The 19,749-nt window shown below is 40.9% G+C and overlaps 1 protein-coding gene across 1 annotated transcript in view; it reads left to right on the top strand.

Annotated features, from left to right (window-relative positions):
* Positions 1-19,749, top strand: part of sorl1 (sortilin-related receptor, L(DLR class) A repeats containing) — a 79,821-nt gene that overhangs the window by 6,862 nt on the left and 53,210 nt on the right. The window contains exons 2-6 of the mRNA XM_084065596.1: positions 7,002-7,118; positions 8,798-8,926; positions 10,582-10,743; positions 11,033-11,100; positions 17,706-17,886. Of these exons, the coding sequence (XP_083921722.1) occupies positions 7,002-7,118; positions 8,798-8,926; positions 10,582-10,743; positions 11,033-11,100; positions 17,706-17,886 (657 nt within the window). The remainder of the gene's footprint in view (positions 1-7,001; positions 7,119-8,797; positions 8,927-10,581; positions 10,744-11,032; positions 11,101-17,705; positions 17,887-19,749) is intronic.

Raw genomic sequence — 19,749 nt, 5'->3', positions numbered from 1 at the left:
AATAAATCGCTGGCACTGGTCCAAGTCCAGGGAATAATGCATAAAAACAAACGGTCATCCACAGGAGCAGAAACAAAGTAACTAGTCACAGAGTGACCTTAACATAAGTCCAATAAAATGGAACTGAAACAGTCACAGAGTGACATTAATCCTATAACACATTGCAGTAAAAGCATGAGAATGAGGACGTGTGTGTGGCTCTCACTCTGGACCCAGCCTCACTGCAACAGAGAGCACAAACATATTGTGTCTGTTATATCCACAAGTTTCCTAGGGCATTGTGGGCATCACTTCCAGTCGATTTGATCAGGTATCAGGGATCAAATCGACAAGAAGTGATGCCCACAATGCCCTAGGAAACTTGTGGATACAGCACCTGTTCTTCCATTTCATTAACACAATGTGCTGCAGGTGCGCCTGTGAGCTGGCACTGCAGAGCCAGACCTGTAACCCCACCTACAGACGGTGCCTAGAACACGGCCCCCTGCCACAAGTACATTAACAAAAATCATCAGTGTAACAGTGTTGTGTAAATGTATGTTCTTTGTTTATTTGTTTAACCATTATCTTCTCTATTAATATGTTGGGTTCATGTTAATGTATTAATTTAAACCTCTTAAACCCTCAAATCAATACTTACTACTTAGAACTTGACCTTTGGCTCTGTACTTGGTCTGCTCTTTTTACTCATCTACACCAAACCTGCCAAAAATATGGGGTGGGTTGACCTGCTGTTATCGGCTAATGTTCTAATGTTCCCCTCAGAATAGGGATGCGAGGGTTGAAGCTCCTATCACACAAAGATTTTATCTGCTCTCCTGTAGTAATTCAGAAGACCCCCTAGGTCCCCTAGACCCCTGCCATATGGAGATCTATCTCCATAAAATTCCATATTGTACTCCACGTACAGCCATGCCCAAATATGGAGTCCAGGCCAGTTTAACATCACTACTGTGTCACATTGATGATCAGGGTACTCCATAATTACAGTATATAGAGATTTGCAGATGTATCAATATTTTTGGGAAGTGCAGATCCCGAGATCCACATCATTTACTAGATTACAAAATATATACGTAATCACTGTGGTGTAGGACGCTCCAAAACCAGGATGGGCATTGGACCCAGAAATCTGGCATTGATTGGGCTCTATTTATAATAGGCGAGTATAAATGATTGGTCCATTATATTCACTGGATGGCTGACTGACTCCGTTTGTTATCGCTCATCTACCTTCAGAAGAACTATAAAGACTCATTTCCCAGAAGACTACACGTTACCAAGCAGCATTCCATCTCATCTCACTGCAGCAAAGGCTAGCTTGACATAAATGCCAAAATGAGGAACTTGGCTGTTGCTGACGGAACACACTAGCTCAATTGTGTTGTCCGTCTTTTGCCAAAAATACACAGGCTGGAAGCACAGCACAGACCAGAGTGTGAATGCCAGTCCGAGAGCGCTCGTCTGAGAGGGGACGCCAGTTCTGCAGAGATGACATCATGGTTTTGGGACCAACTCGGCTGCTGACCTTCTCTAAGCCACAGCGCTTTTACCCCCTTTATGATAATGATGTTGTTGTTGTTGAATAGCAGTGGCGTGAAGGTGCTGAACACTCCTCTCCCTCTGCTAAGGTAGAACTATTAGGATTAGAGAAGGGAGAGAAACCTTTGCCACTTTCTGCCCAGCATCGTTATTTTGGGCGTTATACTTGCATCGCGACGCGTTGTGAGCTTGTAGATCGGCTATTTTCACTTTGTACAACAAAGTATTTATGGCTAAAGTGGTTAACATTAATACATGAACACCATGAGACTCAAGCACAACTTAACAGAGCTTTCAAAGCATGTTGTTCTTCATCATATTTATGATTATATTTAGGTGTCTGTTCCTGATGGTGCATTAGGCATTTAACTGTGACAAAAAAATCTCTTTGTGAGCTAATCATAAGGATTCAATTTAAATGATGACTACATAGCATTTCTTCTCTTTGTTTACACAGATGAAAGCAATGTGTTTTATATATTGTATCACTTAATTTTTTATTCTACTGTCAGTCTGCTTCACGCAGTAAACAAAAAGGAGTGTGTAAACAGAGTAAACAGACAAGACAGACGGCACAACCAAGGAATGTTGTTTAAAGTCCTCAGTATTCATTTAACACTGAGAGTTGTTAAATGGTACATTTGTACACTCTCAGAGTTAAAGGACCATGAATGTCAATCGTCTATTCACAGCTTCGGCCATATATCTCTACCACAGGGTTCCCCAAACATACAAACGTTTTGTGTTTGTATGTGCAGATAGCTGCTCTTATTATTATTATTATTATTGGTCTTGATGTCAATATTATACTAATAATTTGAGCCTGGGGTGATCAAATCCTGTGTCGATGGTCTGCCAGTCCGACCAATATGCCCATATATGGGGATCTCTATATCTGTCAGTCCTTGTCCCTTGTACGCCCCTATATGGCTTATATTGTCATCAGTATATGCCAACCATATATGGGAATGCCCCTTTGGTGCCCATATATATGGAGCTGACTGATTTGTTTGCGCCTGATGCCATGACGACACATTGAGGTTAGACAACACACTCCATATTTGGGCGTAGCTGCATTGGGAAGTCCTTATATGGTTATGGCTGAGTCATAGTGACATGAGTGTGACGACGTGGTCCGCCGGCCCATTAGCCAATTGTAAGAAGAAGAGGATAGTAGCAAGTGGTACATGAAACTCATCTTCTCCTATAGTAGACTTCTGCCCATGTTCCTTATCACTGCTTCTACAGTTACTATTGTCACTAATGTCGTAAGATAGGATGCAATTACATCACAGGTCAGTGACGGTGTGGTAGCCTTTGTGGTCAAAATCCTTGTTTTGAAGGATTTTGCGCGACGTATAAGTTATGAAAGGGGTGTTCAATTGGCTCTCGCAGGCCGAAATTGACCCGCGGGCTGCCTATTGTGGAAACATGCTCTACAATTGATTTTTATAAATGACCCTCCTCTAAACTTAAACAAATGCTTTGGAAAATGGTCGGCTGTTATATCAAGTATATACCATTGGTCTTAGTCAATGGTCTAAACATGCCAGACCACTATATGGTCCTTTAAAAGAACACAGGATTGTACTGTGCATGTATTGACCAGATCAGGAAACAGAATTAATTTACATTATGGCTGCTCAGTCATAATTTCAATAAAGATCTTTCTTAAAAGAACATAAAAGTACAGGCATAAAAGAACACCAACAGCGGCATTACACTAACATTATTGCAGGTGCAGGAGTTAGAAGCTACTACATAGTGCAATGAATAGAAAAGCCCAACTTGTTATTGCATTGTCCCTGGGTGTGCCGCTTTGCTTGGCCTCATTGATCTTGATTAATTTGAATCGATCCATTTCCAGCAAGGTGAAATACATGGAATGTCCCTTCCCGACTCCAAATGTATTCAAACCTTAGTGACGTTGGACTAACCTGGTCAATATTGAGTTGTACAGCCCCTAATGTAAACTCACGGTAACTCATTCGGTTGACATCCTTCCATTGTGCCACTGCCCACTGCCCAGGCCACTGGAACATCATTTTGAGGAGTTGAGATGTCATGGCCATGTGGTCGCCGGGGCGAAAGACTGCAAGCGCAATGTAGGATAAACATTGCAAAGAGTCCATTATCTCACATCATGCAGTCCACTCACACAGGGCTTGAGTGCAAACCCAGCAGGACAAAGATAAACAGACAACACATGCAACCCCAAGTCAGGGGATGAAAATGGAAATGGTAAAGAAAGTGAAGTTTTGACAGGAAACGGGTAGAGAGAGATGGGGAGTGACACAGCAAAGGCCGTCGGGATCGGACTCGAACCCTCGACGTGCTGTCAGGCTACATTGAAACCTGGGCCAGGAAATAAACTTAAATATAAATAAGTTGTTCCTGTTTTTCTAACTCTGACATTTCCCCTTTAACCTGTGTTATCATCACAGTGGGATTTAATTAATTAAAATATTGCAGTGGATGTAGTGGGTAAGGAAGTTGAGAGAAAACCTAACAACAATGAGACATCATGTATCCTGCCTCTACTCTACTGAACTGTCTGGCATCATGGTTTGTTGATTGACGTTCATGATTGAGAAAGAAAGCTCTGTGAGCTAAACATTCTGGGAAATGTGACTTCTTCTGCACCAACCAGTAAGTCCTTCCCCGAGGAACTGTTAAATTAAATGTGTCACTTAAATTATTTTGGAAATCTCCTTTTCCCCAAAATGTGATTTGTTGGCTATAATTAATTCAGAACGATCGTAAATGTTTTGCCTGACACCCATGCAGATACCAGATAGACAAAGGCAACCAAGCATGGATTTAATCTGCTCGTAAGCTTCTGACGGGATGCACCAACAATGAGCGTCAGGTGGTTGGTGTCATGAAAATATCAGTTGAGAGTTTGAGGCTGCTCCTCTCCTGTGGTGAGGAAGTTACATCAAAGATCACTTAAGTTTTGCACAACATGGAGATTACATGACTTTTTCAGTTATTGTCTGTACTCCTTATCAGTCTCCTTATCATTTATTCATTCACTCATTCAGGCCTTTATGTACCAACCCATGGGAACACATTGAGGGATAAATTGAAGGACAAAGGAGAGGAAATTAAAAACATTTATAATCAAGACAGCAGACTAGTTTTTTTCAGTGGATTCGTTCAATGTACCCAGGGCTACAGAAGCTAAGTAGTTGAGAAGCCAAGCACCCTTATTCTTCAGTATTGTGTGCAAACAGATTTCAGTTTCAGCTGTACACATTAGGACTTTAGTTTGTATTATTCTTGTTCTTATTATATCCAGTGTTATTGTTGTGTTATGTTCCTTTGCCCAGTTTTGCAGACCATGCGACACTAGCATTTCGCTGCTTGTACCTGTGTGAGTAGTGCCAAATACATTTTCTTGATACTTGTTTCTTGACTCTTGTCAAGGCCTCACTCTGTGTTACGATTTACCAGAATTTGCTGCAGCCCTGCACATTTAGTTTATCTTAGTGGTTGTCAGTGGGTCCCAGACTGAGCTGCTGGCAGCCGCCAGGCGTGCACACTGTGGCCAACGGAGCCTAAAACACGGGACAGACTTCCATCTGGGTCTGTTCAGCGTCATGTGCTTTAGAGTTTTATGGACCAAAGCTGACATTCACAATTGTCAAGTTTTCGCTAATCTTCCTATAATGATGACACAAATCACAACTTAGCTGTTTATTGTGTTTTATTTTCTGAAATCAGACTTGTGAATAAACACATTGCATATCTGAGCTTGTAGCTGGGCTATTTTCTCTATCTTAATTTGTTTTTTCTTTTTTCAAATGTTTAAAAAAATATTGCAACATTTTGGATAATGTTCTTCTATCATGTACCATGTACCATATCGTGTCATCAATGTACTTCTCAAAATAGGGATGTCAGCCAGGTTGAAAGTGGTTAAAGAGACAGTGAAAAGGGGTGCAGTGATGGTGCATCAAGCACACTCGCTTTGCTGCATGTCATTAATTTCCCCTTCCTGTCTCTCTACACATTCCTCCCGAAAGAAAGCTAAAAGTGACTAAAACTCTCTCCAAAAATAAAAGACAGAGATGATTTGGGTGGATTCTTTTCTTTTACACTACTGAAACATATTGTCATTGGAGAATATTGACACTGTATGTTTATACCCTAACAACTGAATTGTACTATGAAGGCAGCACTCAGGAGAGCAATAGTCATTTAAACAAAACTTTTGGTATTTTTAGTCAGGGTATCATCATTCATTATTTTGTATCTTATAGATGATTTTATGCAAGCCAAATTATTTAGTGGATGCTGTATTTATTATTTGCAAAGTGCTTCAATGATAAATCAATAGGAGACCAATTAAAAGAAACGACAGAGGAGTGAAAGCTACAGTAATTGAACTTAATTTTGCCATAACCTGATCATTCACTGTAGCTGAACAATGCTGAACAACCCATTATGTTGTTGAGAGATGTTGTTAGTTGGTAAAGATCGAAAACTGACGTCTTGCTTTGTGACCACTGACCAGATATACTTCCTTTATTCATCAAGGCAGAGAATAGTGGTAGGAAAAGGGAAGGTTAACTTATAATGAAACCAAAGATGCAAATGTCGTCGTCTTGCGATGATCATTTCATCACATTGTCTTGCTATCGCAAAAGATAGCTGGCATGTATTCATCCTGAGACTGTGAAAGCAGAAGTTGTGTTCATGTTGAAGAGGGATGAACTTTGTCTCTGAGAGGTTGTTTGGTTCTTAGTTTGTGCCTCTAGACAGGTGCAGAAAAGCTTCTTTAATAAAAAAGGAAATAAAGAAAGGTTCTTTTCAAAGTTTTCATAGACAGACAGACAGACAGACAGACAGACAGAGGTTGTGATTACATGGTACCAAGGTAGTTTTGAAACCATTGTGCTTCAGTAAACAGTCCATCCTGAATGTCTTTAGTGGTTTGATTATGTATTGTATTTTGTCTGTTATTTATTTTTACCTCAGTGAAGCCAAAGACAAATTTGCTGACAATATTCAATTCTATTCTTGACTGTTAGCGCATGTTGCAGCCTAGATTTTGACAAAATAATTTGGCTTTTGTGACTGGTTCCTTTTTCCTGTTTGGATTACTTTCTGTTTGACTGTACGTTCAAGTCTGTCAGCCAACAGAATATGGAATCTCTTGAATGATCTTTGAAACGTTGAAGAGCATGCATGAGCACTTTTTATATCCCTAACAATAGATCAGAGCTCAGAGATGTTCCGTCTAGGTCAGTTATGTGGATAAAGGAATACTGTGTTATAAGATTTTTGTGCACTGATTGTGTGAAACTAGAAGAGACATACTACAATTAACAGTTTCAGATTTCAGAGATTTAATGTTGTGGTTTGATTTTGAAGACAAACCAGTGGGCAAAACTGGTCTCTGTTTTAACATACAGTACAGTATTGATCCTGTCTTTTGCTGACCATTGTTCCAGGCCAATCTGAACGACTCCCACAACCAGATGGTGGTGCACTGGGCAGGGGAGAAGAGCAATGTCATTGTGGCCCTGGCCAGGGACAGCGTTGGAGCCACGGGACCCAGAACCAGCTCGGTGAGTACTTGTTTACACACACACACACACACACACACACACACCCACAAAACAGTCAAGATGCAACTGTATGATATTGTACCTGTGGTAATGCTTGGGGCATCTGATCAAACAGTTGCATTGGGTACGTTCGTATTGAAGACAAACGTAAGTGCGTGGTCATCAGTCTTTTTTTACGACGCGCACGAAAAACTAGTAATGGAGTATTTAAAAAATACAAAGACTGCATTCCTTGACTGATGATGGTCTCGGATACTGAAACTGCGAATAGTCTGCAAACAGGTTTACAAAATTCCCAAACGCCCATCCCTAACACACACGCAAACATGCACACACATGTACACACACCACCACACACACACACACACACACACACACACACAAAGCCACAGATGCATACACACATGCAGTCATGCACACACATTTCCATCCTGGAACTTTCACTTTCAGTAAAACATAACATGCAAACAGACCAGACTGACGGACTGAGTCTGATTCTCCCTGTTTTCTTTATTGAGTGGTACTTCTTGCAGCTATTGAAAATAATAAGTGGCTATTAGAGGTTGTCAAGTGGTCTAAGAGGAGACTACGTCAACTTGTCATAGTTCATCACTGGTGTAATGGGAAGTATGTTTACGAAGGCGTTTGTGCTGCTGAAACTGGAACTGTGTGAACAGGGCGGGGTTGAATCAGGTCAATGTGATTTTAAGGTTTATTCCAGATGAACTAACCTGAATGTTATAACCCATTCAATCTGGGGACGCATCTGTGTCATTTGAAGATTTCTTTGGCTATTCAAAACTAACAGATATACAAGCTCATGAGCTTGTAGATCTGCAATTTTTGGAAAATAGTGAACATTTTTGCAAATCTTTGAATATATATATTTTTTTAAGCAAACAATTTGAACTCAAATCTTTTACATATACAAATACATATAATTTTGTGGCTCCTTGACATGAAGAAGTTTGAGAACCACTGATATAGTTTTTCAGAAACCGGTTAGGATTTAGAAGACATTTGTTGATGCGTTCCCAGATTGAATGTTTTAACCAGACACACTATACGCTGAGATGCCACTCTGGATCAGTTTGCAGAGTGTCTGCAATGGGAGTCTAAAACCTTTTAAAAGGGGTTCTTTGTCAGAGCTGATACACTCTTTATCTGCTCCTCAGGGATCTAGGCTTTTTATTTTGGCCTTTTAACCCATTAAAACCGGGAACGCATCTGTGTAACCACTTAAACCATTATTTTATACTTTGGCTATTCAAAAATAGCAGATATACAAGCTCATGGAGATTTGCTATTTTTAAAAAATCGTGAAAATGTGTGCAAATCTTTGAATATAATATTTTTTAAATTAAAACATTTGTAACTCAAATCTTTGCTTCTAGGGGTCCCTGGGACAACATATTTTGAGATGGGGGGGGGGGGGGGGGTCTGTGGCCAAATACATATAATTTTGGGGGTCCTTGATATGAAAAGAATTGTGCACCACTGATATAGCAACTTACATTTTTCAGAAACCTGTTTTTTTCTTCCTGGATTTAGAAGACATTTGTAGAATCGTATCTCAGGTCTTACTGGGTTAATCAGGAGCTAGAATCAGGCAGAATCAGCTTTAGACCTCGGGAGCCCAGGTGAATGCAATTAACTCTCCGCTCCTCTCCTCTCCTCAGGTATATGTATCGTATGACTATGGGATAAGCTTCACTTTAGTCTCCGACAAGTTCCAGTTAAAGGGGTCCAAGGCGGGTAGCAAGCAGATCATCTCCCAGTTCTACCACAGCCCTGCTGACAACAAGAGGGTAAGTTATTACTGACCATTTTACTGTGACTAACCTCTCAAGCAGAACAGGCAGTAGGCTACATGGAGGGTTGCCTGTCAGATGTGTTCCAGAGCACTGGTTCTCAAAGGGTGGTCCAGGGGCCCTCGAGGAGGTTCCAGGGGGTCCCAACCAAAATGACTGAATATAGCATCAAGTTTACCCACTTTAACCCTATTTTATACTTAGGCGATTCAAAATGAACCGATCTACAAGCTTACGACGGTGCAACGTGTTGTGAGCTTGTAGGTCAACTATTTGGAATAATTTTGAAAAAAAAGTCTTTCAGATGGGGGTCCATGGCCAAATACATGGGGTCCTTGACATGAAAATGTTTGAGAACCACTGTTCTAGACTAGAGACTGAGCCTCACCTAAGCTTCTCTGGATAAGGTAGATGGCTGTGGTGTAAATATAATGTAGACACTTTTTGTTCAGGGACACGGTACAATACAACTGTAGGTGTAATGCCAAGGTTTTCTTTTAATGATAATCAACTGCAATTTGATTCTAATGTTAGCCACAACGATGTCAGCGATCGAATACAATGATTTTTGTGTGTTAGTGTTGTGCACTTGTGTAGTAGTCATTTGTGACTGTCTGTTGGAACCTGTGTTTATCCTGTTAGACATGGTGAGTCATAATGTCCTGTAGGTACTACCCATGATCCTCCGCTCAGCTAGTGTTCTCTGGCAGACAGCCCAGATGTTCAGTGACTGCAAGGTCCTGAAAGCACAGACCAGTAAACTCTTTAATTCAGCCAGATATTCTCAGCTCCTTGAAGGATTTCTAGGAGGAGTATTTATAATACTCAGTATATTATTATACAAATTCTAATATACAGTATATTATTATACAAATTCTAATAAGATTTTCAATAAGCAATCGCTATGAATGAAGGGAATGAGTTTTTTGTGTACATACATTTTAGTTTAAAATCTAGATATACGGTACAGGCCTTCGCACACACTACCTGCACCTCACGTAGCTGAGTCGCTCCAGCAGTCCATGAGTAAACACTTTGTCAAGACTCTTTAATTTTCAGAGATTAGATGTTTTGCTGATGCTGAAAGACAAAGTTATTTTCATGTAAGCTTCTTTTCTGAAGTCAGGATGTTTTAAACCCACATGAACCGTAACTGGTGAAGCCTTTTAGCCTTAAAGCTCTATTTTGTATTGGCATGTGCCTCACGTGTTGTAACCATTTCTTTCTCATTTCATCTCTCACTCTGCATTGCTCCTATGAGGGTTATGTGAACCTGCAGGGAGTCACAAGGTTGTGAAGGCAGTGAAACGGGACATGAAAGGATGAACAGAGACTAGAATTGCATAATCAGACATCCTAATTTGTCTGAGGAATGAAGTGTTCCCATGCTGTTAAATGCTCTCCTGACCTTTTTTATTCATTTCTTTTTTTTCCCCAACTCAGAATTTAGTGAATAAATTTGAATGGTAATGAATATGAAATGTAGGTTGATACGTGATTCTCTTGGGGAGAGCGTGATCTAACATCATGTCTGTCAGACTTTATTTTTCATATGTTTAGCATGGAGAGATACAATGAAGCATAGCTAGATTGAATGATTACATAAATAAAAGTCAGAAAGGTGCTAATGTTTGCTTTCTTGTGGTCTTCAGTACCTTTTTGCAGACACCACCAACAGTTATCTGTGGAACACCTTTGACTTCTGTAAGAATGTCCAGGGTTTCTCACTGCCCTTCAAGCCCACAGACCTCCTGCTCCACAGTAAGAAACCCAACCTGGTCCTGGGCTATGACAGCTCCCATCCTAACAAACAGGTAGGTCTACAACGTCATAAAATCAACACACACACACACACACACACACACACATACACATACACATACACACACACACACACACACACACACACACACACACACACACACACACACACACACACACACACACACACACACACACACACACACACACACATACACTATTACAGCGTTCAGCAAAATGCAAATGACTTGTGTTTATACCATGACCCATCCTCTTTATCTTCTCTTTCACCCAAATCTTTTTCTCTCCTCCCTGTCGTCTGTTCCCTGCGGTGGTCCATAGCTGTGGAAATCAGATGACTTTGGAGAGACGTGGGTTCTGATCCAAGAGCATGTGAAGGCGTACTTCTGGTAAGACTCTGTCACAACAAAGTAGCCTTCTGTTCTGTTCTGTTTGATTCCGTTCAGTTCTGTTTTGTTTTATTCAGTTCAGTTCAGTTTGATTCTACTATGTTGCTTTTTTTAAAATTCTGTTCGCTTTGATTCAATTCTGTTCTCTTTGATTCAATTCTGTTCTCTTTGATTCAATTCAGTGTTCAGTTGAGTTGAGTTCAGTGCAGTAGAGTATACTTCAGTCTAGTCTACTGTACGGTTAACTGTAGGCCAGCTTACCTGCGTTGTAGTGCAAACACAACTTGAGACAAACGCGGAAATACACTGACAGGAAGACGGAAAAGATTAACACCAACTCACACGAATGCACACCAACAACAATAGTGGTTTTCCTCTAAGTGTTTTTCTGGTAGATTAGTATGTACAAAATGTCTAGCTCCTATTTCACACCTAGTTCAGACCACAGCGTGCTTCTGTTTGGATGCCTTTGGTTGTTTGGCTTCATCAGAACACTGGTCATGTGAATTCAGCGTTACATTACAAATTTTGTTTTGGACTCAAAATCTGATGGAAGCACTTCGATAACATGTTTCTATAAATCATATAAAATGATGCTGAGCTAGCTGCTGAAATCTAATGCTATAATCTCGCAATAGTCAATAGAGTCTTTGTCAAGAAGCGATTTGCAATAATTATACAAGCACTTTAACACTTTCATTCTTACAGTTTATTTTTTAAGCCATTGTCTTGTCAATGTGAAGCAAAGGACTGTAGCAATATGCCAAGACCAATCTCTCTCTCTCTCTCTCTCTCTCTCTCTCTCTCTCTCTCTCTCTCTGACATAACTGAACTTATTTCCTCTTCCTGTTTGTGAGCTGTTTCCTTATGACCTTCTGGCATGTTTGGACACATACAGTAAATAGCTGAGATGGGCACATCAACCAGTTTGTCATGTCTGTCAATTATTTGTTTTTGTTTTACCAAATATATTGACTTCCTGCCAGGTCAGATAAACTAATGTCATCAACACAGCATTGTCAGAGTAGTGTTTTTCTGTGTTTTTCTGTATCATGGCCTCAACAGCCTGGCCGTAATGATCAGTTATTTTTCTATTATTCGCTCAATATCTCGTTGTTTGCGTATTGGAACGCAATACGCAAACAACGTATAAATACTCCTCCACTACATGTGGCACAAACATTCAAGCATTTAAATATTTTTCTAAAATTTAAAAAAAGAGAGGCAGCGAGGCAGTGTCTATTATTGTCTACAACAGTGTTGGACTCACTGCCCTGGGAGACATGTCATGACACACTACTGATGGCAACAACAAATACATGCACGCAGTGCACACACGCACACACTCACAGTAGTTGGAGCTATTGTATAGGAGCTAAGTGATACTGAGCCACAAGCCTTGGCAGGTTGAGGTAGAATCTCAAACCTAATGAGTCTATGACTCAGGTCTTACAGTATTAATACGGATCAAAGAACCCCAGCAGACGACAGACACACCTGCTATCTGCCACAGACAGAACACATAATGTAAGCGATAATGCACTACCGTCAATCAGGTTATTGGAAAATAATAGACCAAGAGGAGGTGAGAAATCCGATATTTTAATCTGTTATTTCCCTGTATCAGGACACCTGAGATAGTTATCGCACTTGTACCATGACCACTTACCAAAGAAAATCAGATGTAAAGTCTAAGAATGGCGTGGCCTCCCTGTCCAATCTTCAGCTATCGATAGTAAGTTACTATATGTGCAGTTTTTGAATGAAGCTGCACAAATCCCAATGCGGTGTTGCTTCACTATACAGGCTGGCTGCTTTTGTGCATGTCCTTGTGTGGTGATGGTCTACTCCCCATGGTTGGAGCTGGTCTCCCTAATCTTCCATTGTGAAATTTCAAACCTGGTGTCAGGTATTACACTGACTGGTTAGGTTACCAATAACAATAAAGTTATTTGAAGCAGATGGTGCACCGGTTTGAACGCTAGATCACTAGCCAAATTCACTGTAGTCCAGACATTGATGTAATTACGTCTTTCTGTGGGGGAGACATGCCAGCCAATCAGGAATTAACGTTTTCTGTCGGCATGGTATAAATAGTGGTATTGGTCTGTTGTCAACAGACAAACGCCACTTGCGGTCGATGAAATTATATTACATTTATCCATGTTTCATTTAGCTGTGAGTTTGTAGCAGCTTCGCCAATCCTTCTTAGCTGCCGCCTGTTTCTTCTTTGTTGATCATTCATGAATTCCCTTGTGTATATTGATTGAGCCATTGTTTGCATTTGCCAGGGTATGCAGTGTACTGTTGTTTGCAGTGGCTTTGTTGTGCTGGGGCTGCTACCGTTGAGCAGCAGATAAGTCTAAACCTGCTGTGGATGAGACAGGCTTAGCTTTGATTCACTGTTGGTGGTGCGATGACATTAACTCTGTGTTGTAATTCTTCTTAAGCCACTAAACCCATTTGATAGGCTCAGTACTCCCCCCCCTCCATTACTCCTGTGATCTTAATGGTGGGACTTGAAAACTGACAGCCCTGTATGTGTACGGGCAGGGACTTTCATTCTTTAACATCTTTTTTTTTTCTTCTCCCAATTTAGTCATGCAAATCCCCAAAACCCCAGTACCAAAGGGTTTAAATAGTACTTCTGGACCAGGTGGCCATTTATAATGTCTATCCTTTGTCCCTCTCACTGCTAAACCCTACTGTTTGTTCTTGGGGAGGGTGTAGACAACAGTAAGGAGTTTCACCACTGACCAGGAGGAACACGCTATCCTAAATTGAAACATTATTTCTTAGACAGTATAACAATCAAGAAATATAACTGTTATTTGTAAGAATTTATATTTTGAAAAACATCTTTTGGCCAGAATTCGTATTGTTGAAATGTACAATTTAAACTATTCAATGCAGTGTGCATGAGGGAAGGGATGGAAGGTGGAGGAGAAGGAGGGAGTCGGAGACAGAATAACAAGGTCCCGAAGCTCTTCATTTCTTTCTCTTAAACCCAGACAGCATACATCAGTTGAACATTGGCCTTTTAAAGAATGTCACAGCGGCAGACACTGCAGGCTCTGTTTCACTCCGCAGACAGACAGAATACAAAAAAGAAATCTCTGATTTGAAAGTCATAGTGACTCCTCCATTCATACAGATGAAGCTTTAAGGTCATGCTTTTTTTTTTTACATGATCACAGAGTCACTGTACTGTACTTACATAACCAGAAAATGATAAATGTGTCTAGTGTCGTTCCGTTGTGTAGGAAATGGATTGACAGGATGAATGTTATTTTTTGGGAGATATGGATCTAAACATTTGTATGATCGAGGTTAATTGTTAAGGGTTGGAGCTATGGAAGCGTCAATCAGCTTAACCCAGTGGTTCTCAAACTTTTTCGTGCCAAGGACCCCCAAATAGACACTTATTAGACCGCGGACCCCCATTTGAAAAGATAAGCCAGGGACCCCCATAATAGAAGATTTTTTACGGCTCTCTCTAGCAGTGATTCTCAACCATTTTAATTTCAAGGACCCCCAGTTTGACATGCATTAGGGCTACGGACCCCCATTTAATGGCATGTATGTCTCTGGGACCCCAATTCATATTGTAAAATCAATGTTAATTCAACTCTGAGAGTGTACAAATGGAACCAAATGGACCCTAACGGGTCCATTTGGTTCCATTTGTACACTCTCAGAGTTACAGACCCATAAGGGTCCATTTGGTCCCTGTCCATCATTTAGCTGGGGACCCCCTGGAACCCCCTCAAGTACCCCTGGGGGTCCTCGGACCCCACTTTGAGAACCAATGGCTTAACCACTTAAACCCTATTCAGAAATGTAAAAAATAAAAGCCGATCTACAAGCTCACAATGTGTCACATCAACTGTGTTCCGGTCATAAGGGCAGGAAAGTAATGGAGGCTGCCATTCCCCTTCACTTTGGCCTTGCAGCCACAGTGGCCTTGATGCCCTGGCCGCACTGCACCACCAGCTCATTTCACAGTTTTCTCCTCTGCCTCTTTCCTGTCAATATCATTTGTAGACACTAGTGTCTCTGAGTTCTTCATTTAACAGGCAGCATAAAAAAAAATCACACCCTGTGTGAAGGAAGCGGTGCCTTTGGGGCGGGCCTTAACTCATTTCAATGCATCCCTATTGGTGGTCTGAGTCCACTTACCAAATTTGTACTTGGGAGCATGCTGCAAACTGGAATGATGGCTGTTTAAAGCCCAGCCAATGGGCAGACAGAGGGGGCGGGGCTTAAGTAATGACAGTTAGTCCCTATTGCTGGCTTTAGTCCATGTACAAAATTTGTACTCCATAGCATGCTGCGAACTTGAGTTATGGCTGTTTGAAGGCCAGCCAATGGGAGGACAGAGGGGGCGGGGCTTCAGCAATTCATGCTGGTCCCTATTGGTGGTCTAAGTCCACATACCAAATGTGGACTTGGTGGCATGCTGCAAACTGGAGTTATAGCTGGTTAAAATCCCGTGCTCATCCCGTGCTCATACGGGCACGGGGGGTCCCTGGACCCCTCTTTGAGAACTTCATCAATTCATGCTCGTGCCTATTGGTGGTCTAAGTCCACATACCAAATGTGGACTTGGTGGCATGCTGCAAACTGGAGTTATAGCTGTTTAAAATCCCGTGCTCATACGGGCGCGGGGGGTCCCTGGACCCCTCTTTGATAACTTCATCAATTCATGCTCGTGCCTATTGGTGGTCTAAGTCCACATACCAAATGTGGATTTGGTGGCATGCTGCAAACTGGAGTTATAGCTGTTTAAAATCCCGTGCTCATCCCGTGCTCATACGGGCGCTGGGGGTCCCTGGACCCCTTTTTGATAACGTCATCAATTCATGCTCGTCCCTATTGGTGGTCTAAGTCCACATACCGAATTTGGACTTGGTGGCATGCTGCAAACTGAAGTTATAGCTGTTTGCTTCTTTGCCGTGCTCATCCCGTGCTGAAACCGCCGGTCGGACGGACGGACGGACGGACGGACGGACATACAAAAGTCAAAAGCCACGTATAGAGCGGTTGGCACCGCTAAAAACGCTGCACGCATAACCAGTCGTACATTAGATTTCAAGCCTGAAAATCTGAGCTATTTATTTTTTTGTTTTTGTTTTTAGTTTAGTTCAACTTATTTGACATCAACAATGTACATTTTTAAAATCAATTATTTATTTTAATCTACATTCCACAAACACATCATCAGATCATGCATGGTTTTATAGACATGACAAATATCTGAGTATTTTCTGATGTTTTCCATGTTGAATGGATTGTATTTGAAGAGTATAGGGCAGTGATGATATTAGGATGGCCTTTTGTCCAATATCTTGACAGCATCCGTGCGTAGTGTTTGAAGCGGTTTTATTGTGGTTTCCACAGATTGAGACTAACTGGTGATACATTTGTAGGCCATATGTGCGTAGACCATGGCATGCATATAGATCTTGGATGCATTTGATTCTTATCGAAAAGTCACCAAAAATGTATTTGATTGTTCTGCTCATCTGGTGTGCTTTAAAGGTCAGCATATCATTTAAGATAATTAAGAGATATTTTTGTTCTCTGTCTTATTTAGTTTTTTTCCCACCTAATGTTTGGTTGGAGTGACATGTGTCTCACAACGTAATGAGATTTGAGCATTCATACTGTCCGCGACACGCCAACATCCTCGGCAGAAAAAACACGGAATGAATGTGGTCTCGCGCATATCATCTTCAATTGAGTCAATCAATTGAGTTCTACTGTATGTTAATTCATATTTCTAATTCATGAATACCTTGCCTTCATATTGAAACTGAAATTGTTTGTGTCACCCGACCTCATTTTCTGAGGTTATGATGATTTGTAGTACATGAGCATAATTGCAGTTACGAAATATAATATATAATATATTATATTATTATATATATATATAATCATTTTATGTAAGGCATGTTATAAGTAAGCCTTATTGTTAGTAGTTAGTAATAGTTTCCTCACACATAACAATAACTTTGAGCTAGTGCAATTTTATAATGTATTTTTTTGTCATTTAGAGAGGCAAAATTGATTTAAGTCTGACACGATTTGATGCTTGTGGTTTAAACAGATAAGAGTTCAGTGTAGGATTTGAGATAGTCCTAAACTCTCAGTGAGTAAAGGAAATCTAAAAGGATTAAAACGGAACGGCTTAATTATTAATTATCAATCAATTCATTTTAAGAGAGCAGTATAGGGAGGCAAATTAACCTTTAACCCCTCCCATTTCATCTGAGTTCAAGCTCTGGCCATGTAATTGCTTTCCCTCAGCTAATGAAACCACTTCATAAAAATAACCTGGATAGTTGCACGACAGGATTCCAGTCAGACACAGATAGCAGTTTAGGACAGATTTAAATCATTCATATTTTCTTTTTGATTCCCTAACTCAGTGGTCCTCAAAGTTGGATTCAGGGACCCTCAGTGTTCATTGAGGGTGTTCTAAATGAACCCTTACAGGTCTGTAACTCTGAGAGTCATGGGGGTCCTGTTCTAGAACCACTGCCCTAACTCTAACCTCTATTCCTCTTTTTTATCATCCTCTCCCATCCATCCATGGTTTCTAGGGGTGTGGAGCCCTATGACCCTCTCACCACGGTGTTGGTCCAGAGGCAGGAACCTCAGGGCATCTCCTCCGTTCTCAGCAGCACAGACTTCTTCCAGACGGAGCAGAACAGGAAAGTCATCCTGGAGCGAGTTGACAGCTTCCAACTCCGTGACAAGTACATGTTCGCCACCAGCACCCGGGTAAGAGCAGCAGGCAGGGACTAGGTCAACAGGACTGTAAGCATGTCATATGTTTTTTAACCCGTTAAGACCTGAGGTGATTCTTAAAAATGTTTTCAAAATCAGTTTTTTGAAAAAAATCAACAAAAAAAAAGTCAAGATTTTTCAAAAATAGCAGATCTACAAGTTCATAGCGCGGCACTCGGTGCCACGCTATGAGCTTGTATATCTGCTATTTTTGAATAGCCAAAGAAATCTAACGTGACACAGATGCGTTCCAGGTATTAATGGGTTAAGTTAATGCTTTTGGTCATTTTATACTTCATCATGTGACAGTAGTGTCAAGCAAATGTCGTGGAAATAGCCATTATACAAGCTCACAACAACGCGTAATGACATGTTTAAAATAGGGATGGCAGTGTTGAAAAGTAACAGTTTCGTAAATACAAGGTGTCTGCTCGACAGCAACCATACTAGTTCAATACAAAGACATGACATGAAATAGATTCAGACGGTAGGCTTATCTAGACAGCATATTGATCTTTAGCCAACAGGTGATATTTACAGAACATATGATATCATAGTGTGGAGGTTGTGTGGATGTAGTGCACAAATACTATGGGACAGAAGTCTCAAGCTGAGTGTCCTCTACTGTCAATAGATTAATAGAAGGTCAGACGGGTGCAGACTCTCAGCAAACGGTCTTTAGAAACAGTCTGCACTCACAAGGTAATTACCTTACTTTGATTTTTTTCATTTACCGCTGCAGCAGTTTCGGCTACTCAGGCCTTCATAGTGCGGCAGCGGCTCCCGTGGGATTTTTGTGCTTTGTGATTTGCAGATTGATTGCAGATCTTGGCTCTAGAGTCCAAACTATGAGAAATTGATGGGGTTAAAAATGTTCAGACCCGCACCCCCTTTCTGGGGGGTCATCTATTTTACCCCAGACTGACCCCTGTGCCTATTTCAGTACTCATTACATTCCTCACTCTGCTCCTGGTCCAGAACAATGTCAAATTAGATCGTAATTGAAGCACAAAAGCTTTTGTAGCTGAGCTCTGAAAACAAAAATGAATAGTAGCTAATAGTTCATTTGACGCTCCCATGTGTTCAATTATAAACCTAGTTGTTTCCTTTGTTTTTTTGTTGGATTTTTATTCAATGGCCCATTTGGGCACTTTATATAATCCAAGATGCCCACTGAACGCCATGGTGAAAATGTAACTCTTGAACCACATGTCCTAGTATTATGTGTAATCCCTTTTTAGGGTTTTCATGTGTGTAGAATCCATTTCTTGTGCTTCAATTATGATCTAATTTGGCATTGTTCTGGAGCAGGAGCAGAGCGAGAAATGTAATGTAAGATAGGCACAGTGGTCAGTTCGGGGTGTCCCAGGTGAGGAAAGACCCCAACCAAAAGTCAGAAAAGATTCTTCTGGCTACTAAGTTTAAGAAATCAACTCAAAACATACAAAACAACTCCGATATTATGAAAATTAACTGGCTGGCGGCCCTAAATAGATGACCCCCCAGAAAGGGGGTGGGGGTCCGATTTTAGCACAAAAATCCTACGGGAGTACACCTTGTACCGCACTATTCATCAGCGTTTGCTCCTCCTAGGTGGATATGACCTATATAAACTCCTCACAAAAAGTTTGTAAACTTAACTTCGGTCAATTATTTCTCCCCTTCAATAATACCAATTGGTATTCTTATTCTTCTCATTTTTATCGTTGATTAGTCACCTTTACAACGAGGTATAACTCGGATTGTGGAATGAGCAACACAGCTAAACGTGTGGGTAGCACCACCCCCCCCCCACACAATTTTTTTTTTACAAAAATCCCCCAATACGCTTCTGATGGTAATTGCTGTCATTTTAAG

Source organism: Gymnoscopelus microlampas, assembly GCF_963454915.1.
Source record: "Gymnoscopelus microlampas genome assembly, chromosome: 8".
NCBI lineage: Eukaryota > Metazoa > Chordata > Actinopteri > Myctophiformes > Myctophidae > Gymnoscopelus > Gymnoscopelus microlampas.
Note: the sequence above shows the minus strand (reverse complement) of the source record. Positions and strands in the feature narration are given on the sequence as shown.